The following is a 22,472-nucleotide window of genomic DNA, read 5'->3' as shown; positions in this document are numbered from 1 at the left end:
TGGGGGAATACAATAAGGATCAACATCAAAGACCCCTGGACCCCAAGATGGGCCTCAGGGGTTGATGGTAAAGTTTATACAGGGCCAACAGTCAGTCATCCTGTGGCTTCACTCAGAATCTGGAGAGTTTATACTCAGGTAATTCCTCAGGTTCACCTAACCATTCACGAACAGGAAAAGGAAATCCAACACCAGCTCAACGCAGCTACACAACCTCATGCTAACCCTTTCTCATGGCTTACTTTGATACGTCAAGGTCTCAACTTCTCGATCTCTCCAGAGTCAATAACATTTCAGACTGCTTTCTCTGTGCAGGTTTGGACCGGACCCCCATAACAGCTGTTCCTATGAGTACACTCCTTAACACTTCCTCAAGACCTCAAGGAATCCCCTCTTCACCTTTGGAGGGAGTTTCCCTTTATCACAATTCCTCAGAAAACTTTGCTTACTGTTAGTCTTCCTCTAACTTAGCACCTTATAACTGAACTATACAAGTCTCTTCTCCAATATTTGCTCCTCCAGGATTCTTTTTCTGGTGTAATGGCACTCTGACAAAAGAATTAGGTGCCAATATGCCCTTTGCTTTCTGTGTGCCCTCTATTTTAGTTCCTTAACTGACACTACATAGTGAAGCTGAATTAATCTGGCTTTCTCAAAATCCCATCCCTAGGGTAAAATGGGCCATTTTTCTACCTGTGGTGGTTGAACTCTCCCTAGCCTCCTCACTGTGGTCTCTGGGTGGGGGCAGGAGGACTTGATTATGCAGTCAGCACCACCCAAAAACTAGAACAACAACTCCAAGAAGCAGTAGAGGCATCTGCTGCCTCCCTGGCATCCTTACAAAGACAAATAACATCTATTGCTCAAGAACCACTGAGCCTTAGATCTTCTGACAGCAGACAAAGGGGGGACATGTCTATTCTTAAGGGAAGAATGCTGCTATTACATCAATGAAACTGGACTAGTTGAAAAGAATGTTGAAACTCTCAGAAATCTGAGTTGAAAGGCTGAAACACCTTCAATTAAATGACCCCTGGCCAGGATGGCTGAAATCCCCTTTTGTCACCTGGCTAACCCCTATCCTTACTCCACTATTTGTGATAGGATTTCTGCTAATGATTGCTCCCTGTCTTCTCAGGTTTGCCCAGAACTACATGAGTGAGGTTGCCAGGGTGACCTACAACCAGATGCTCCTACACTCTTATAGTCGCCTCTCCACTGACCTAGAACCTGAACCTTTTTCTCCCCATGATGCTCCCTAACATGCAGACGGACTCCAGCACCCTATATCACCACAAAGATCAGGATGTTAGGTTGGAATTTAGCTCTGCCTGTAGAGGGACAGAGCTGAGCAGCTGGAACGAAGGCCAGCCCACCAAAGGGGACCAGCAAGGGGGCTAGAAAATTCCACTGACCTGTCACTCAACAGGACCCCCTCCCATCCCAGCCTATAAAAACACCGGGCAGCAAGGGCCACGTGCAATTTTCTCCAGGTCCCTAAACACTGGGGGTCTGGGAATTTCACCTGAGAGCCAAATTCCAATAAAGCTTGCTCTGGCCACTTTCTGTCCGATTTTATTTGGCCACTAACCATGCCCGCCGAGCCTGCTGAGCTTACATTTGGTCCTGCTGCTGAGCCCGCTGAGCTTACAATAAGAATAAGAATATAATTATAATATAATGATATTAAGAGTAATGCAGTAACATATATAAATACTACATTATGATTTACAACATATTTTAATCACCTGTGTTGATTTTGTTGAAATATTTGCAGAATTGAAAACATGGGACTTCATGGGCTCACTATATCCTTAGAGGCCCCACATCCAGTTATAATCATAGTTGTAATATAAAGCCGATACCCCGCCTCCCAACCACTTGTCAATCTGTGCTCCGCCCACCCCTTACATTACAGGAACTTCCGGCCTACGATAAGATCATTTCCTGCTTCCCACATTACGTCCTAACATGCTAGCTAGCTTTTGGTTCACCAGTCAGCTTGCAAGTATTCTCCTCCGCCATTGGTTCCTTCCAGCCTGGGAGATTCCAACATCTGGGAGAAGCATCCATGCCATCTTCCCCTTTTCCTTTTTTTTTCACCCCAGAAGGGACGTGCTAGTTGTCTGCATAATAAAGTCTATTGCGTGAGGCCTTGTGTCTGTGGTGGATTTTTCTGGGAGCTATTGTCGAGCCACAACAACTGAGACGGGCATGCGCAGTGGCGGCTGGAATCGCCCCAGGTCCCAAGCTTAGCTGCATTTTTTCCTTACAATAGTCAGGTTCAAGGCTTTAATAAAAGAATTTGGGGAGAGGCACAAACATGCAGTCCATAACTCTTTTAGGTTTATAAAGAGCTTGAGTAGAAAATAGAGTTCCACTCTGTGTGTTTTCAGTAGCTTGCTCTACTCATCAACTTCCACAGAAGTGTCACATCTGAGGTGAGGGTGATTCATGTTCCTGAAGAGGAGCTCTGTGACCCATACAGTCAAGTGATAGTCACCATGTAACAATGGTCCACTTGCCCTTTGAATATAGCTCCGAGGCTTAGTTTTTAAAGGAACAAGCTTTCATTTTTTCTTTTCCCTCTCCCACTCTCTAACCTGGAGGCAGGGAACAAGATTACCCTGAGCTATCTGTGCTCCACAGGAAGAAGATGCCTGCTGAGGATCTGGGAGATGACTATCTCCCAAATTAACAAGTGAATTCTAACCCATCCTGGAGGTGCCCTGGAACCCCCTAACAGAGCACACCTGAAAAGTAACCCTTGAAAATGCCCTTTTACCACCCCCCCACGCCTGTCCCTCCTAGTGGACAGAATCACAGCCTTTGGGACAGGAGTCCCTTGTGTTTCTCCTTTGCTAGCAAAGAAATACAACTTTCTTTTCCTTTTTCTCAAAACCGTGTCCTCGTTATTGAATTGGCATTGGGGACAAGAACCAAGTTTTGGCAACAAATTTAGTATGCCACGTGGGACCTGAGAGCAGCTTCATTCTGTCTTTCTTGGACAGGCCTGGCTCTCCAAGCAACTGCACTTCCATGCTGAGGATGTAAAGTGAGCTTTTGAAAGTTGACTACTGGAAAGTTAGTGCGCCTTGGGTCAAACCATAAGTTAAGGGAGGGGCTGAGGGACTCCCAGCAGCTGTTGAAGTCCCTTTTGCTCCAGGGAACTCCCACTTCCTTCCCTGCACTGTAAGGACTGCTCCATCTTGCTCTACTTTGAGAAAAAGAAAACTGAATGCAGTAAAGTCTCGACACCCTGGCCATTTGGTAAGTTCCCCCAGTGTGCACACCGAGACCCTTGATTCTACACATCTGCTTCCCCTTGGTGGGAATATCTGGTGCCTTTTCATGGGGACATCTGTGGCACCACTGGTGTAGAGGTCATAGTTAACTGGAGTTGGAAACTTGGGGGGAATTTTTCCCATCTGATTTGTCTGTTTTAAAGGTTCCTGTCTGTTTTCCATGGTTTGGGGATCCTTTAGGTTTGTCTGTCATTTGTTTACATTTGTTTCTGGCCCCTTAAGACATAGGCAATACTGTGTTGATTCTATAGATTGTTTCTTGGGAAAGATCTTGGCTGCATGGGTCACCTATAGGTACAAACCTGTCTAAGAAAAAAATGTTTTCTGGTCTTTGAAGGGTTTCCTGAATTATCATACAATCTTGCAGTTGGCAGTTGGTCTGTCAGAGATTTAAAAAAATGAGATTCTGTATGTACAGGAATGTATGCAATTATATAATGAGTCTTAATAGGCAAAAAATAAATTGGATGCAAAAAGGTGCTCCCTCTAATGTGTGAGTATAGCAGGACAGCAAAAGAGGATTAAACAAAAATTTTTTTTCTTTTCAACCTGGTGCTGACAGTCTGAGTACTACTTCTCAGTCTGGCCCCAGGCAACTGCAGATCATCCTGCTATGGGTCAGGGACACCAGTCCTGGGATAAAGGAGAAAAAAGAAAATCCCAGGAGAGCTGCCTGATTTGTTAGAGAAATGGGCAAAGAGAACCTGGCCTCTACCTTACTTTCCAGCCACTCTTTGCCCATGGGAAAAAAAAAAATTGGGGTTTGAGAACTGGGCTCAGTTTTCTGCTTCTGCAGGTACATGAAATCTATGTGAGCCATACAGGCCTCATTGATTTTCTTTCTGGGTTCTTGTCACATGGGTTCAAAGAATGAAACCCATGGATGGTGGCAGAGGACAAAATAAAAAAAATAAAATTAGTTTTAAATGAGAGGAAAAAAGATGGGACTCCCTGTGATGTGAGGGGGAAACTGGCAGAAAGCTTTTCCACTTGAGTATACTCGTTCAGGAACTTAGGCTTCTGTAAAAGGCATTCATCAGAGTTCAGGTTGAACAGACATCAAAAAGTATTAAGGCCAATTGTTGGAACCTATGCTGTACAGATGTTGGGAAGGTAGCAAGGCTGTTGGCTTGGCCCATGACTTTCTATTTGGCTGTGGACTTTTAGTCCTTAAGTCTGAAGTTTTTGTAACCTCCATTTGGGTGCACCTCCATTTACATCTTCCTGCACTCTAGGACAAATGAGGGGACTGAAATGCTTAACCTCATGGGGTTGCCTTTACACTTGAAAAAAATCCTTATCATTGGACCCATTACACTCCTTGTCTGAGGAGTAACTAGCCTATCTTAATGGCAATGGAAGATGAAAGCTGCCAATCACAAGGAATGGGGCAATGGGTTCCAGTATTATTAAATTATAATCTGGGGACAAAATAGCCTCGCCTTTTTAAGATCTGTCCTTTTGGGCAGGGGATACTTCTGAGTCCCCATGAATACAAACACTGGTGCCTTGGCCCTGCTGATTTCTGAAGAGAGAGGTTCCTAACAATCTCTCTATTGTCCTTCACTAGACAGAGTGCCCTAGATATATAAAGAGATATATAAAGAGAGAGTCTCTGGGTACAGTTGACAGTGGGGAACTCACTTAAAGTTGATGGCAATATGATCATGATAAGGAAGACTGGTCAAATAACCCGTGTTCCAACCCCTTGAATGCAAGCTGGAAGAAAAAAGATTAAAGGTACAGTTTTAAAAAAAATATGCCAGACTCTCTGGTCCTCTCCTGGGATAAAATTTGTGGTGTAAATTAAATGTATTTGTAACATACTCACCCAAAACAACTTCATTTGCAAGTACCTTCCAGGAAAAGCAAACAGAACCTGCTCTGCTGGAGGTCTACTTTGAGTGAGTGAGGTCTTTAGGCCAAAGGGACCCTGAGAAAGTGGTCAGTGTCATCCTCACCAAGATTGCTTTAGGACGAAATAACCTGACTCAGAGGAAAAACTAATAACCGCTTAAGAGAGAGGCATTCCTTCTTTTCTGGACAGCTGTTTAACTTGTACAATGAGTCAGCTTAGCCAGGTATCCTGCTCTGCCTCTTCTGCCTGTTAAACAATCTCGCACTGATGAGTGCCAATCTGCACGAGGCTTGACACCTATAAAATAATAAAATGTGATGTCCATTGCTTTTAGGATTTTTATTTGTCAGAGAAACAGATGACTGAAGATCTTGATCAGGCTTGATTTTCATGAATAACCTAAATATACATGACTAGAGATATGTACACATCTAAACTAAATATGTTTGTCTGAGCCTTATCTAAATGTTCTGTAAAAGTTTATAAAATGAAAGGTCATTTCAGTTTAAGCAATAAGTGCTATCTTTTATACATTGCATCTGGTATAAAAGGGCAACACTGCCATTTAAAATACTGATTTTCATCTCTCTGCTTTGACTTAGACTAATTCTAATTATTAACATTTTTCTCTAAGTGTATAAGAGATGTAAGACTATCCTTGATTTTTGCTAGTAGTGCTAAACTCTGCAAGCCTGTAAATATCTGTGGATTCTGAATTTTTACTGTGAAAATTAAACCTACTGAATATAAGGACAGTTGTGTAATGGTGACACTATTAGTTTTTGTCTATTAAGTACACTCATGTTCTTCTAGTATACAAATTTTAAGATATAAAGCTTGGAAGAGCACTTCACCAAGCTGGTGTTCTCCAAACTAAAATTGTCTAACATGGTAATTTTAAATCTTCTAGAAAGAATAAATTAAATTGGAAATTTATATCATTTAATGTTCTGTAACTGGACCTGTTATCATTAAGATGTATGTAAAATTTTATGTTCCTTTTTACACTGGGGTAGAAATTTAAATGTATTTTTAAAAGATAATGAGAGTCTGATCTGTTTAAAGGTGGATATTGTAAAACTTGCAAACATTTTGCTACTTCCCACAAAAAAGGGTCAAGAGTGTTGTAGGAAACAGACTGGTCCAGAAGCAGCAATCGGCACTTGGAGAGGAGAACTTCAAGATTTATTTCACACTGACAGGCCCAGAGGAAAACAAAAAGTCCAAATTCTGATCCTTGATCCACAGTTTCTCACAATATTTATAGGTTATTTGATGTCACCTTAGACCCATCCTATAATTGGTACTTTTCCCTCTTTTTAAAAAAATTCCTAGTCTATTCAGCTAAAGATCTTGTGCAGGGTCTCTAACATAAAGCATGCTCACAGAACAGATGAGAAGAAACAGCTCTTTCCACAGACATCTCTTACATTTCAGGAGGGAGTAGTCAGACTCTTAGGGCAGTTATTGACAATCTAAAGGTAGGGACCCATGGTTAATGAGGCTTCCTGGAGAAAGACTGAGAGAGGGGAGGGGAACTCACCCCTTCCACAGGCACTGGACTCTTACCATGACGGTTATGAGTGCCAATTTGCACAAGACTTGACAGCAGTTCATTTCACAACTACATCTTGTTTTACCATCACAAAAGCTCTCCTAGCTTTTCTTTGATTCATGTGTCAGATGTAATGTTGTATTGTTATTTGTGAAGAGTCCCACCGTACCTGAGATAAAGCTCAGTCTCCCACTTTACTCCATGTTAGAATGACTCCCAAATAGGCTAGACTTAAGCTCAGTTAAAGTTGTGTTCAAAAGATCAATTTTTGTTTTAAAGATTACTGTGAATTCAAAATAAACAGGAGATATAGTATAACTAAGTAAGGGGATCATAAAAAAAAGTTTCTTGGGCCATAGCTATTATACAAACTGAATGTGTTTTTGCTATTGTTAATTTCATTTTGTATTTTCCTTGTAAACCTTAACTGTTATCTGTTAGTGCCTTACAGAAGTGTAACTTCCTATATAACAACCAGAGTTAATTTGAGATATAGGCCATCATCTACAGAAGACAGACAGGATGTAAGGCTAACTTCCAGTACTAATACAGACTCCAATTAAATAGAAGGGGCAAATGACTGTAGAATTATAGATATTGAAGTTATAACTTGTTATTCCCTCTTTAAGACTGGTGAAACTGACTTGCTGGGTGTTTAAAACCAAAACCTTGGAGATCAAAGTCAAGGAAGTAAAAGGTTCAAGGAAAAAGCTGACAATATTTAGCCTTTGCCCCCTAAGTTCAGCGAGTACCCGGAGAATGACAGGAGGGACTCCTCTAAGGGCTCTGAAATTCCAGTGAGTCACCTCATCTGCCAATCAGGAAGATTGAGAGGACCCTAGAGAAGAGGAAGCCAACTGGTGGTGCACATTCTGCAAAGAGGAGGGTCACTGGAGACAGAAATGTCCCTGATGCTTCCAAGAGAAGCCACATATGGTCATTAAGACACTGACCTGACCCATCCTGCATATGGTACCACTGGTAGAGGAAAAATAAAGGAGCCAGGAGTCTTCACACATGTCCTCAAGAGTGATCCCTGAGGAATCTCAGTTGACCCTTAAGAGTAGATAGAAACAAGGTCAGTTTTGACCAGCTAGTCTTAAACACCTGGTAGGAGAGTATAGCCTGAGCACAGTCCTACATGGACAATTAAAAAGATAAAAATAGTTTTTTAAAATATATAACTTAAAATGTACACTTGTGTCTGCCTTACCAAAAGGAAGTAAAGCTGGAAGCTGTAAAGGAAGCGTTGTTTTATAAAATGCCTAATAACTATCACAAAGGACACTAAAAGCACAAGTTTGTCCTCTCTCAGAAACCAGCTGAAATACTAATTGTTTCGTATTGATTGTTTACCAAAAAATTAATGCTTTACTGTCATTTATTGTTGTGCTAGCATGAACTTTGCCCTGTGTGTACCTTGATCAGTCACCTTCCAACTGCCACCATAGACCTCTGGACTGCTGTGATGCTAAAAACCCCTAACTGTCCATGACCCACCTAACAGAAAACAAGGGCTTTCAAATTTGTCCTTTCTTAGCAGGAAGCAGCTTGGAGATGTCGGTGCCCATTTTACCACAGAAATGGAATGTAGAAATTGACAGTGGGGAAATGTAACAGTGGTCCTCTTGCCCTTTTGAATATATCTCTGAGGCTTATTTTTAAAGGAACAAGTTTTCCTTTTCCTATTTTCCCTCTCCCCCTCCCTAACCTGGGTGGCAGGGAACAAGACTATCCTGAGTTATCTGTGCTCCACAGGAAGGAGATGCCTGCTGAGGATGTGGGAGATGACTATCTCCCAAATTAACAAGTGAATGCTAACACAGTTTCAGGGCACCTTGGGACCCCTGTCAGGGCACACCTGGAATGTAACTCTTGAAGAGCTCCTTTAAAACTCTCCTATCCCATCCGATGTGGAGAGTCACAGCCTTTGGGCAGTAGTCCCTGTATTTCTCCTTTGCTAGCAAAGAAATAAAACTTATTTTTCCTTTCTCAAAACCATGTCCTCCTTATTGAATTGGCATTGGAGACAAGGACTGAGATTTTAGCAACAACCAGAAATCCCCTTTCCCAGTGCTGGGTGAGGAAGATTTAGGGATCTCTCAGACAACATCTTTAAGGGTGCACCAGCAGTCTGATGCACCCTGGAAAAATCTCATCTAGGTACGTTAGTGACATGAGCAAGCTGTGCCAGAAACAGACCAAACACATCTGTATCTTTCCACAAAGTCAGGATTTATTGAATGATGATAAATTCACAGGCTACAACACTTTCAGCAGTTGATGTTCAGTGAATACTCGTGGGTCACCTGATCGTCATAAGTCAGGCAATCACAGGTTCTTTCATTCCAATCATAGCTTCTACTAACTTAGGACACACATCACTCTTTACACCAATACACACTGTAGAAAGCCTAAGAAAGTGCTAGGGCAGCCTCTGAGGCTGAGGAGGTTGAAATGAGAACACGGGAATTAGAGAGCAGAGAGAGGCAGAGTCACTGCAGATGGTCAGACAGAATTCCCGAACCAGTGAGGAACTTGTTCAGGGAGCAGAACTGTCAGTCCAGAGCTAATTCCAGACCAGGGTCCTGACAGATGGCCATTCCAGAGTGTCAGTTTGGAGTCTTGTCTTGGAGTGGGCCACAGGTGGTCATCACATCACGGGCAGGAGAATCCCCGCTATGCAGGGGCCTGAGAAGAGAGATGCACAGACTTATTGCTGTGAGAAGGATGCTTACCTGTCCCAGTCCAAAGATGGACCAAGAGACACAAGGAACAGCAAAAAGCGAGGCTTTACTTTAATGATGGTCTTGCAAGACCAGGTGCCTGGAGGTCAGGGACACACAGATTGGGCACCGCCAGCATTTCATGCCCTAGAGGGCAAGATCTCTCCCGTCCTCCTGGGCTGAGTGCCCTGGGCGCCATCTTCCCCAGCACCACCTAGGTTTCACTCTCTCCTATTGGGTTATTTAAAGATGTGTCCCTTCAGTTGTCCCGCCTTCCTTTGTGTCTTGGGTGGGAAAGTCCCCTTGGATTGAGGGCCTTTTGGCACATAAACAGTTCAGCTCTGCTGGTCAGGTGTGGGGAACGCTTCCTTCTCCCCTCCTGTCTAGAGGCTGTGACTGTTTACATTCTCGTGTAACCTGTTTTAGCTGTACCTTTTCTAGTTGCCTGTCTTACATCCCAAAGCATTTCATATTTAAAGCTAAATACTATATTTTGAAAATGGAGCACCAAACTTTCTTTTTCTCACAGTTGCTATGGAGATTTTTTGGGCAAGATTCCTTTTTAGTGACCAGGTTCAATGTGCTGCCGTGTTCATTCTTGGGGTACTACTCCTTTTATGGGTCTCAGGTGAGGTGATTGTTTCATATTGCGGTCTTATGTGTTTTATAAACTCATGGGCCTGGTTTTTCCTGATATGAGTTTGATCTGCCCATGTATCCATGTACTTCTGATTAATTCAGTTGAAAAAGGAGCTGAACTGCTGCCATAACAGGCTGCATTTAGGGTATGAAAGATTTCAGGTCTAGGTTTCTATGGGGAGCTAACAAGTCAATGCCTAACATTCCAAACCACATATGTCAATATGTTAAGACCTGAGTACCCTAAGCCAATGGAAACATGCCAAACCACACATGCTGAAAGATCAGCTAATTTCCCACTCTACTGTGGAGCTCATAAAAATCCCGCTGAATCGAGACTCGGGGCTCTCAGCCAGTACCTGCTGCATCAGTGTACGCTGTGAGTATGAGCTTGAGCTTGCAATAAAGGCCCTCTTGTTTTTGCATGGGAGACAGCTCCCTGGTGGTCTTTGGGGATTCATGATCTGGGCACAACAGTTGGGTGCTTATCCGGGATCCCCCAAGACCCCCAGTATTCCTGAACTGAAGGGTTGATCACTGGCTGGTAAGTGTGTCTGTGTCTCTGTGTGTCTGGTGCCTGTTTCCCTGAAGCACTTGAAACTGGTCAAGTTCCTGTAGAGGAGTTTTGTATTAGAGTTGGCAGAGGACCTAGGCGGACATGCTGGAGGGTCACCAACCGAGGGTCTTGGAAGACGTTCCAGGCCCTCCTGGAGGGAACATAAGTCTCCCTGAAGAACTTGAAATTGGTCAAGTTCATATAGGATTTGAAACTGGTCGTGGGTCGCTCCCACATTACAGCATGAGGTCTTCGGTTTACTTTTGGTTGTGTTTTTGGTTGATCTCTAGCATTTTTCTGTTCTTCTTTTGTCTGTGTTCTTAAGTCATTTGTTAGTGGTTAGTTTTGTGACTGAGACATGGGACAAACTCAGATGACTCCCTTGACTCTGGTGACTGATCATTTTAAGGATGCGCGTGCTCATGCTTATAACCTCAGCGTGGACATAAAGAAAGGAAAACTAACGATTCTTTGCAGATCTGAATGGCCCACTTTTGGAGTAGGTTGGCTGCCTGAGGGAAACTTTGATGTTTGGAAGATCAGAAGTGTAAAATCAAGGGTCTTTCTCAGAGGACCCGAGGGACACCTGGACCAAATCCCCTACAGTTTAGTCTGGGAGGATCTTGTCAAAAATCCCCCTCCCTAGTTAAAACCATTTATTCCAGCAGAAAAGATTCTGGCACTAAAGGCACAATCTGTGGAGAAAGATGGCATTCTTCATGTTCTTTTTTTCAGGGAGGCATGGAGGAAGAAGTCATCTTTCCTCCCGTATCAACCCAGGGCTCCAGCAGCCCCTGAAAACCAGCCCCACTTGGCTAGAGCAGCTGTGGCCACCTAACTGGTTGCAGGACCAGCAGCTGGTACTCAAGCCAGGAGCCACCAGGCAGGTTCCCCACTGCTCAAGGACCAGCAGATTTAATGGTCCTTCCCCTCAGGGCCCTGGGGCCCCCTGATGAGGAGGGAAACCAGCAGTATCATTTTTGGCCCTTTGCCACCAGTGATCTCTATAACTGGAGGTCTCACCAAGATCTACACCGAGGTAAGCTTCTCTCTCCATGCACCCCACATCTGTTTGAGGTGCATCTTTCTGTCTCCTTATTTTTGGAGGGCAAAATGGGCACTCATCAGCTACTTAAATGCAGTTTAGTGCAGCCACCATCCTTTAAGACTCAGGTGAGAGGTTTCCCACCCCAAGCAGTTCCCAATCACCAACTCTGTACAAAGCAGGCATGTTGGACTCTGCCAAAACTGTTTCCTACTTTTTCTGCCCAGGCCTGGAGCACTACTGTCGTCAGTACACAGTATCGCAAGTCCTGAACCACCCAGGATGTGTGGAGGCAGATGAAGGGTTGGAGCAACTGTGGGGTTCTCTGGCCTGGGCTACTCTTGGGTGGATCCCAAAGTTCCTTCTCTGGACTCCCACTCCTGACTGCCCTAAGGGGTATCCAGAGTGATCAGTTGATGAATGGTACTGAGGGAAAGCACCAATTACCTTTGCCTTTGTATGGGCTACACAACACTCCCCCACACATCTATTCCCTCCTGGATGCTCTCCTTCCCTCGCTTGTCAGACATTAGGAATTCAGATTGTAGGATTAAAAGAAAGACCTGGGATGATTAGTAAGAAAATGCCCAGATTCCCTTTGTTCACATAGTTAGTCTTCACTAGTCTATCTAGAGTCTCCCTATTACTGTTCCTGTGCTTAAATGTTCTCACTGTGTTCTCTTTAAGCTGCAAGAGGGAGGCATTTAAAATCAACCCCTCCTGTGAGACCCTTCAAGAAAAGGGCATTATATGCCTAAGAACCAATAGATGTCCCCTCACCCTCTGGAGATTGTTTTAGTTTACAGGGCAAAAAAAAAAAAAAAAAAAAAAAAAAAAGGCAAAAATGCACACTTTTTGTTTGACATCAATAATCTCTACCATGAGAGGAGAAAGTTTTGAGGTCTTGAGAAATCACCTACTGAGGGAGAAAAATCAAGGGGACCTCCCAACTTAAGACAGATAAAAATAAATTTAGGGAGGTTTTTGGAGGATCCTAATAAATATTGAGATCTTTCAAAACTTATGCCAGGTATTTGACTTCACCTGGAAAAATTATGCTAGTACTTAACTGTAATACAAAGCCGATACCCCACCTCCCAACCACTTGTCAATCTGTGCTCCACCCGCCTCTTACGTTATAGGAATTTCTGGCCTATGCTACAGCCATTTTCCTGCTTCCCACATTACGTCCTAACATGATAGCTAGCTATTGGTTCATCAGTCAGCTTGCAAGTATTCTCCTCTGCTATTGGTTCCCTCCAGCCTGGGAGATTCTAATATCTGGGAGAAGCGTCCATGCCATCTTTCTCTTTTCCTTTCTTTCCACCCTGGAGCGGACACGCCAGTCATCTGCATAATAAAGTCTCTTGCATGAGGCCTTGTGTCCACCATGGATTTTCTGGGAGCTATTGTCGAGCCGCAACTGAGACGGGCGTGCGCAGCAGCAGTTCCGTGGGAGGGGCTGGAACTGCCGCGGTCCCGAGCTGAGCTGCATTTTTCCTTACATTAACCATCTAGAGTACAGGCAGTTCCCAGAAACCATCCTACTGGGATCCAAATAATGAGTAGGATGCCTGGAAAACTATTATGAGGCCTTCAGAAAAGTCCTGCTATTTTCATGGAGAGACTCAGGAAGGCAATAAGAAAACTCACCACCCTGAGTCCTGAATCCATAGAGGGCTCCCTACTTTTAAAGTATAAATTTATCATTCAGTCAGCCCCAAACATTTAGAGGAAATTACAAAAATTGGTACTTGGCCCTGATCAATCCTTAGATGATCTTCTCCAGCTTGCATCTTCCATTTTTAATAGAGATCAAAAAGAAAGAAAGGGAGCATAAAAACAAGAAAAAGATCATATTAAAGATCATTCAAAACCTTAAAGATCATTCAAAATGACAGAAACTTTTAATGCCTTGCAACAGCCCATGCAATTCACCCATTTTAGGAGTTAAAAAGCAAACTGCCTAGTCCAAAACCTTAAAATAATTTAATGAAGCAGTAATTTCCCCCACCCTGTAGTTCTTACTGCTGTCTGAAATTGCAGCTGCTGCTTGATTTACTAAGTTAGATTTAAAAGATGGTTTTTCCTGTATACACTAGGCTCTCAATTGCAATTTTTGCTTGCCTTTGAGGAGCCAGATAATGTATCTCACTTAACCCAGACAGTGTTGCCTTAGGATTTAGATGGCCCTCACCTGTTGGGACAAACCTTAGCTAAGGGCTTAACAAAATTCAAAGATAAAACATCTGTAATTATTCTCCAGTATGTAAATGACATCCTTTATTTGCCTTCACCCGGGAGGAATATCAAAAGGTCATTACAGAGCTCCTAAACTTCTTAGCTGTAGGAATTATAAGATCTCAAAAAATAAAGCTTAATTATGCCATCAGCAGGTTCAATATTTAGGATTGCAACTATCTCAAGGAACCCACAAACTAGGACAGGAAAATAGCCACCATAGGACAATATCCTCTGCCTCAGGAATACCAAAAAGGGGACTTACCTCAAGCTCCTGTCCTCAGCTTACCTATGAAGCAAGATTTAACCTGTTTGTCACTGAGGGGAAAATAAATCCTGGATAGGTAGCCATAGGCAGCTCAATAACCATTGGCATATTTCAGTGAGGAGCTTAGCATAGTAGCTTCATTCTCGAAAGTAATGGATAATAAGATCTCATAATTTTCTTTGACATCCAAACTTGTCCTGATAGAAATGGCTAAAATGCCCTAGGCATCAAGTTTCTGATTGAACCTGTTAGCTCTTTTCAGATCTCAGTCAAGGCTTACATTGAAATGTAAATAGAGGAAGAAAGAAGGTGCAGTGGGAGACTAGTCTCGAACCCAAGGGGGAAAAAAAAGCAAAAAGTTTTACCTGAACTCCAGCAGAAGTAAATTTTATGGTGCTTTACTAAAGTAATTAATGGCTGTATCATTTTTCCAGGACTCTTGTTTTTTTTTTCCTTAAATTCTATATATTTTTTGAGTTCAGACTTTTTTTGATCAGTTCTATATTTTTATTCAACTAGAGTTTTTGAACATCTGTTACATTGCAATGGAGATTCACCTATAAAGTTACAAAGCCTTTGATTTTGTGTTATTTTTATGTCATGTTGTTTGTATTTATATCTAAATATCATGTACATATCAAAAATTGAAAATTAAAATAAAAAAATGGATCCATATACTTTTAATTCACATGATTTAAAAAGGTTCAATTTAAATTGGGTAAACTAATAAAAGTAAAATGTCCTTGAAAATAACTCACAAGTCTCTAGGTGGTCAACTAATAAAATGTTGATATTTATAAAATGTCTAATATCTATTGTTTCTAGTGTAAGCTTGGCGGGCTTGGCGGGCTTGGCGGGCTCAGTGGGCACAGTTAGCAGCCAAATAAAATGGGACAGAAAGTGGCCAGAGCAAACTTTATTGGAATTTAGCTCTTGGGCGAAATTCCTAGACCCCCGGGGGTATAGGGACAGGAGAAAATCGCACGTGGCCCTGGCTGCCCAGAGTCTTTATAGACTGGGATGGAATTGTTGAGTGACAGGTGGGTGTGAAGGGTCAGTGGAACTTTCCATCCACCTTGCTGCAAACTTTCTGGTCACCTTTGGTGTGCTAGTCTTTGCTCCAGCTGCTCAGCTTCGCCCCCTACATTCGCCTAATTTCTGACCTAACATCTAGGACTTTTCTTCAACAGGAAAGAGATGGCAAATACTGTTCAGGACACTTGTCTGATATCTTGGTTTTTACAAAAAATAAGTGAATTAGAGTTAACACGTATGAGATTACTCAAATGTATTTGTAGAGACAGCTGATTAATTTACAAATTTAAAATGTTAATTATTAAATAACATCGAGTACTCTTAACTCCTTAAATTCCATTGGGTAACATACTTAAACATCATTGATATTTTCATAGGTTGGTAAATAAAAAGGGTTTAAAATTGCTTTGTGTCATTATTAAACTCAAAACAAGGTTACTAAGAGTTATGTCCTAACAGGTACAATTCTATATACAAAGGGTTCCAAAAGTTCCAACTGTGTTTCAATTAGAGTACTATAAATAACAAAATATTTAATCTTATTAAAGTGAAGTAATTTATCTAAATTCAGAAATTTCATAAGAGTTGTTTCAAAACATGAACAAAAAGAGGTCAACAGGAAAGGAAAAAAGGTTCTAGGTATAAAAATATATTTAGTAAAAGGAAAAATGTTTCTGGGTAAGGAAGTTCTTGTGTGATAAAATATATGAGGGTCAAAGTAATTGCTAAGAAAGTCTGTGTAAGTAAAGGGCAAATTTCAACAAATTTGCATGTAACTAAGTTGCCTATATGTATGTTAAATAATCAGTTAAAGCTATTTAAGTTTTTACCTAAGGTCAAATACTACTGTACTGATATAAACCAAAGTTTATTCTATATGTTAAAATGACAAGACTTTCTTAGAAACACTAATTTACTCTTAACATTATGTCTGTTAAGTTTCATTCTTTAGAACAATTAGTCTTAAAAATCAAGGTTTATACAATTATGGTTAAACAACTCTTAGAGTATTGTACTACATTAGAGTCTAAATTTTCTTTCAAAACTAAATTTGGTTAATATAAAGGTATCAAGGTAATTGTGGAATGGTCACTCTTTGTATATTGAATGTGTTCGTATTTTCCCAGTATACAAGTCTTTAAAGCAGGAAATTTATCAAGCTGCTATTCTCCAAACTAAACTTGTCTGTAGTGGTAATTTTAAATTTATAAAAATAGCAAATTTTATTGGGGACTTATGTATATAATTTAATGTTCTGTTTAGGACCTGTTATCAATAGGGTATATATATAAAATTTGTTACTTTTTACACTGAGATAAAAAATTTAAATGTAAGTCTATTTCTAAAAGTTAGTGAGAGCCTGATTTGTTTAAAGGTTAATATCATGAAACATGAAAGCATTTTGCCACACAAAAAGAAAGTTAAAAGCTCTCTCATCCTTTCTTTAATTCATGTTTCAGATATAATGTTAAATTATCTTAACTGATGTTCATATAGATTCAGGAATCAACATATGTAAACTTCTTAAAATGACATTTAAGAAAGAAGCAAAGATCAACATCAGAATTAGAACACTACACTTAAGATTTGTAAAAAGCCATGCCTTACCTGAAATAAGGCTCTGCCTCCCATCTTACTGCATGTTAGAATGGTTCTAAAATAAGCCAGACTTTAGCTTCTTTAAAGTTATATTCAAAAGATTCATTTTTGTTGTAGAATTACTGTGATCTCAAACAGGGGATATAATGTATAGCTCAGCCAAAATTCAAGATAGCTATTATACAAGCTGAATATATTTTGACTCCTGCTAATTTCATTTTGTAAAACTGTTTCCTGTTAATGTTTTTCAGAAGTAGGTGCTTCAAGAACACACAACCTAGGTAACTTGTGATAAGAAGCCATCACCTACAGAACAGATAGTGGTAACTTCCAGTACTAATACAGACTCCAGTTAAAGAAAAGGGTAAATAACTGTAGAGCTATAGACATTGAAGTTAAAGCCCAGTACTCTTACTTTATGACTGGTGAGACTGGCTTGCTGGATGTGTAAGATCAAACTTAGAGATTGAGATTAAATACAGAGCCAAAAAACCAGTATTTGGTTTTTACCCCTAGAGTCAACCTGAATCCAGGGAACAAGAGAACTTCTCTAAGGAGCTTTGCATCTCTGGGCCACAAGACCTCCCAATCAGGGAGATTGATGAGACCACTGGAGGATGAAAAGTCAATCAGTACACCTGCTGCAGAGGAGGATCATTGAAAAAGGGAGACATCCCTGATGCTTCCAAAGGAAGCCACTTCATCAAAGAGACCCTACCTAGCGAATGGCACTAAAGGAGCTAAGAAACTGCTTTCAAGTTGCCCATGAGTGACTCCTGTGAGAACTCAGCTGACACTTAAGAGACAGGAACAGGTCAATTTGACCAGCTTGATCTTAAACACCTAGCAAAACAGTTAAAAGCAGTTAATAGCCATTATTGGGCATTTAAAAGAAATAATAAATGTAACTTAAGATGCACACTTGTGTTAACTCCCTAGAATAAGTAATGATTGGAAGGTACCAAAGAGAGATTCTTAAACAAATGTGCCTAATAACTCTCAAGAGAAACTGCCAGAGTCAGAAATTTTTAGTCAGTTTAAGGCCTACAGACCTTCCTAAACTACACAGGTAGGCTTAATCTATGTTTGCTACTATAATTATCTAGCCCTAAGTAACAGAAATATAGAGATCTCTACTAAACACAGGTTCTACCAATAAAAGAATATTTTACAAAAGTCATATGACATTAAGTAGCTTAACTGACATTTTATGGGGACATCAATGACAGTAAGAGTTAAATGCTGTGTTTACATTCATGATAACTTGGACAATGTTTAAGTTCCCAAATAAAGGCCTTATTCTCTCCAGCCTTTGTTAGGCCTTGTTATGGGAACAATTTCTCAGTTCTTCCACCTCCTGGTGAGAGATTATTCATTGGCATGTTCCAGATGCTGCAACATTTATTTGGTATTAATCTCATTTCAGTACTCACATCTTTTGTTTCTCTCTCATAGAAGCACCCACCCCCAGATGACTTTACAACCTGCTCTTCCCCAACTACCATGGACCCCTTGATTGACCCAATTTTTAAAAGGGAACTCAAAATTGCTTGCCCCATGCTGCCCCTTTCCAGCTCGAAGTAGCCAGAGTGGTTGTTGCTTGCTTTCCTTTCGGTAGTAGGAGTTCCTAAAGCAAAAGGGGGAAATTAAGCCAGAATTGGGAACAGGCATTTAGTGTAGAAATAGGGGATCATGTCAAATTGAGGAAATGGAAGCCATGAAAGTCATCTGCCTCTGGGCCCCTTATTTTACTAATGTTGTTTACCTTTGGTCCCTGTATCCTTAATAGATTTGTTAATTTCATGATGGACTGCTTAAACACAATTCAACTTATGGTGCTTAGAACTCAATATAGCCAATACAGGGAACAGAAACTGAATTTTCAACCCAGGATTCATGATTGGCTCCCCTAGGTACAAGAGAAAGTGGGAAATGAAAAGGGAGCTGAACCGCAGGCATGACAGACTGCATTTAGGGCATGAAAGATTTCAGGCCTAGGTTTCTATCGGGAGTTAATGAGCCAATGCCTAACATTCCAAACCACGTATGTCAATATGTTAAGACCTGAGTACCCTAAGCCAATGGAAACATGCCAAACCACACATGCTGAAAGATCAGCTAATTTCCCTCTCTACTGTGGAGCTCATAAAAATCCCGCTGAATCGAGACTCAGGTCTCTCAGCCAGTACCTGCTGTGTCAGTGAACACTGTGAGTCCGAGCTCGAGCTTGCAATAAAGACCCTCTTGCTTTTGCATTGGAGACAGTTCCTTGGTGGTCTTTGGGGATTTGTGATCTGGGCATGATTAATTAATTTACCCATTTATTCCATTTACTCCTAGGGTTTAAAACAATCTCCATAGTGACAAATCTCTGAATCTCTGTTCTATGCTCTCTATCTCTGTATCTCTCTCTCTCTCTTTCTCTCTGACTCTGTGTGTGTGTGTGTGTGTGTGTGTGTGTGTATGCAGGCTATGACTTTACCATAGCATGGTTTCTCCTGCTTGTGACAATCATGCACGGTCCACTCCAAGGTGACACTCTAAATCTGCAGCCTGTTGGGACCTTGACCCAGAATAAGTTCTGAGCTCTGACACTTTTCCTCCCTGAACAAGTTCAGTAACATTATCTGACCACCTCTGGTGACTCTCTGCCTTTGCTCTCAGTTCAGTGTCCTGGGCCCCAGTGGCCACCCTAACTTAAAGTGTGTTGTGTGACATGAGTTTTATAGATATTAGTAGTTGAGATTGAAATAAAAGAACCTGTGATTCCCCAGCTTATGACTATCAGGTGACCCTCAAGTATTTGATGAACTACAACAACTGAAAATGGTGTAGCCTGGGAATTTATTGTTATTCAGTCACTTCTGATGGTTGAGAGACACAAAGTGTCTGGTCTGCATTAATAGCATAGACCACAATAGGACAGCTCACACCCAATAGCACCCAGAAGTGAGCAATGACTTGGTAAGAGTTCAAAACAAGCAGAGTCGGTACACTTGTACATGGAAAAATGTCCCCATTCCCATGAACTCACTGCCCTCCTGGACTGCTCTGTATCTGAGAGTGAGTGAAGCTCTGGGCTCTCCTTAATCAGTACTGTGGTACAAGGAAGCTGATGGCCTTAAGACACTGTGGAACTTCACCCATTAACATGCCACAGAGCAGGTGGCTCTCATTCAAAGGGTCATGAGTCAACAAGTAGCAGTTTGCAAGGTCTCTGGGTAAATTCCTCAGATTAGGTCCTCTAAGTTCATCTCTGACTTCTTTTTAGCTATTGTACACATTCTGAAGCTTACCTCAGTCTCTCTTGGTGAGTTGCCTTAGAGAAAGTTGGGTTTCTTCCATGTCTTTGGGAAACTATCTCTCTGTTGCAAAAAGGGAGAAAAGAAATTATGAATCACAGACAAGAAGACAAATTAAAGGATTTGAGTAAGAGTTAGAGGTCAGACCACAGGGCAAGGGATGCTCAAAGGAGAGGTGTAGACATCCAGACTGCCCTTCTCTTTCCCTCCCCCTGCCTGCCACAGCCAGGGGCAGGGTCCTACCTGCCACAGTCCCTGGAGATGGGGGCTGAATGGCACTGAGAATTCACACCCAGAACTTTCAGCTTCAGAATGAAGTTCTTCTGGGGACCAAAGGACTCGGGACAGCAGAGCTCAAAGCAGGGCCAGTAGATGCAGTTGAGGCCACAGAGTTGGGTCCGCTGCAGGGGCAGAATGGTGTCGTCCACACAGCACTGCTCCAAGGGGTTGTAGATCTGGTCTCCACACCGGAGCACCGGCTGGCACAGCCACGGGGCAGCAGCTGGAAGAGTCAGAGTTGGGTGGGCTCGAAGGACCTGCCCCCATGCACAGAGCTGCCTCCTCCCTCCTTAACAACCCTGTTCTCACCTGTGCCTCCTTCTGAGCCTGATGAGACCAGGAGTTCAGACATGAAGACAGCAACTGAGAACAGAAGGGAAACGAAAGTGATGCTGGAAGTTTAGCTGACTTGCCATGGTCAGGGGCCACAGGACCATGTCACTGAGCTTCTTGAATTGCTGGTAATGGCTGAGTGGCTTTTGAGACAAACGGTGGGTTTGACTCCTGGGGTCTGGGTCGATAGATGAGGAAATGCAGGGAGGGTCCTTGGAAGAGGGAAGCTGCTGAATTTTGCGGGTGAGCAGAGACTGTGGTGCAGTCAGAGATGATGGGGGAGGGGAGGGTTATTAGCAGTAGAAAGCTGAGAACTGAAAAGGGAAGAAAGGATTAAGGCTGAGACTGAGTGGCACCCCAGGGATGCAGTAACACTTAGGCTTGACTTGGGGCTGGAGTCTCCTTACCCAAGAGTCTGAGCACCATAGCTCCCGTGAGGCTAGGGAGCAGCAGGTAGTGGAGCAGCAGCAGAGCTGGTTTGGGGCTTGTGAGCTGTGACTTATACAGGAATTCTGTGTCATTCCCAGGGGAGGACTTGCCAGCTTCTGTTGCAACAGAGGCCGCAGTGTACCGGAAAGGGTGGTGCATGAAGTCATACTTATGTGTAGGATAAAGTCATACATCAGTGAATTGAGCTGTTCTGTCTGTCCATTGGCTGACCTCTTCTCAGATCCCCTTGAAATCCCACAGCACGTGCTAGTGTGGAAGCTTTCAAAGTTGTGACTCTGGAAAGAACTCTTATTTGAACCTCATTGAGGTTCCAATCCCAGTTTGGAAGAATCCCCAGGCCCTCCCTCATCTGCCTGCACACCACACATGGGTGACTGGCTGTTATAGGCTTCTTGCACTCCTCAACCTGCAAGTTGCAAAGGCTCTTTTAACCCTGGGCTCAGTCTATATCCATGTCCTGATCTTCTCTGCTTACGATTCTTCAGAGTTATTTGGGGGGGATACCAAAGTTATACCATGATCTGGAAGACCAGGGGCTGTGGAAACTCCCTTAGAGAGTTGGAAAAAAAAAATAAAAAAGAAGAATAATTGATGAGTCACAGGATAGACCTCTGGGATGGAAAGGCAGTGCCTTTATTTTTTGTAGGGTTCTTCAGTCAAAGAAATGTTCCATCCAGGGTTGGGGTCGTGGCTCAGTGGTAGAGCACTTGCCTAACGTGTGAGGCACTGGGTTTGATTCTCAGCGCCACATACAAATAAATAAAGGTTCATTAACAACTAAAAAAATATTAAAAAAGAGAAGTGCTCCATCCATGTTTCTTAGTATTGTTATATTGTCACCATAATTATTATTTGTGTGATGAGACAATTTATGGAGCATTAATAAGGCAATCTTCATTTCCTGTTGTTTTCCTCCCCAGCTCACAGTGAAAACTTTAGGATGATTAAGGAGGGACAAGGTGGAAGCATGGAATTGTACAAGTGCATCATTAGTAGGAGAGACTCCCCTTCTGTCCTCTCTTAAATTGGATGTGCGATACTTCATATTGGTATATGCATATCAATTATTATCCCTCCTCTCACTTGGCAGGTGTATGTGTGTGTGTGTGTGTGTGTCAGTGCCTTCTCCTGGCCAAGGCACACTAACAGAAATTCCACTGGTGATGATGGTCCTGTGTCCCTGGTGCAGGGTGACACCAAAATTAAACGGACCCAATGACTACAACAATAATGAATATTTTTTGCCATGTAAAGTTTGCCACGTTGGAGCTGAACAGTTTC

At 42.1% G+C, this 22,472-nt stretch overlaps 1 protein-coding gene and 1 long non-coding RNA gene across 2 annotated transcripts; both read right to left on the bottom strand.

Annotated features, from left to right (window-relative positions):
- Nucleotides 1-8,932: 8,932 nt before the first annotated feature.
- Nucleotides 8,933-20,413, bottom strand: LOC124967274 (uncharacterized). The gene is made up of 3 exons (XR_007105501.1): nucleotides 20,373-20,413; nucleotides 20,124-20,192; nucleotides 8,933-9,409 (listed from the first exon to the last, which is right to left on the bottom strand). It is a non-coding gene; the product is annotated as an uncharacterized LOC124967274 (long non-coding RNA).
- A 3-nt stretch (nucleotides 20,414-20,416) lies between these two features.
- Nucleotides 20,417-22,246, bottom strand: LOC124966156 (insulin growth factor-like family member 2; the record flags this gene model as incomplete). The annotated part of the gene is made up of 3 exons (XM_047527209.1): nucleotides 21,149-22,246; nucleotides 20,718-20,771; nucleotides 20,417-20,631 (listed from the first exon to the last, which is right to left on the bottom strand). Coding segments are annotated over exons 1-3 (450 nt in total), but the record flags the coding sequence as incomplete, so codon positions are not given.
- Nucleotides 22,247-22,472: the final 226 nt, after the last annotated feature.

The sequence above is a fragment of the Sciurus carolinensis genome, chromosome 16 (assembly GCF_902686445.1).
Source record: "Sciurus carolinensis chromosome 16, mSciCar1.2, whole genome shotgun sequence".
In the NCBI taxonomy this organism is placed as follows: domain Eukaryota; kingdom Metazoa; phylum Chordata; class Mammalia; order Rodentia; family Sciuridae; genus Sciurus; species Sciurus carolinensis.
Note: the sequence above shows the minus strand (reverse complement) of the source record. Positions and strands in the feature narration are given on the sequence as shown.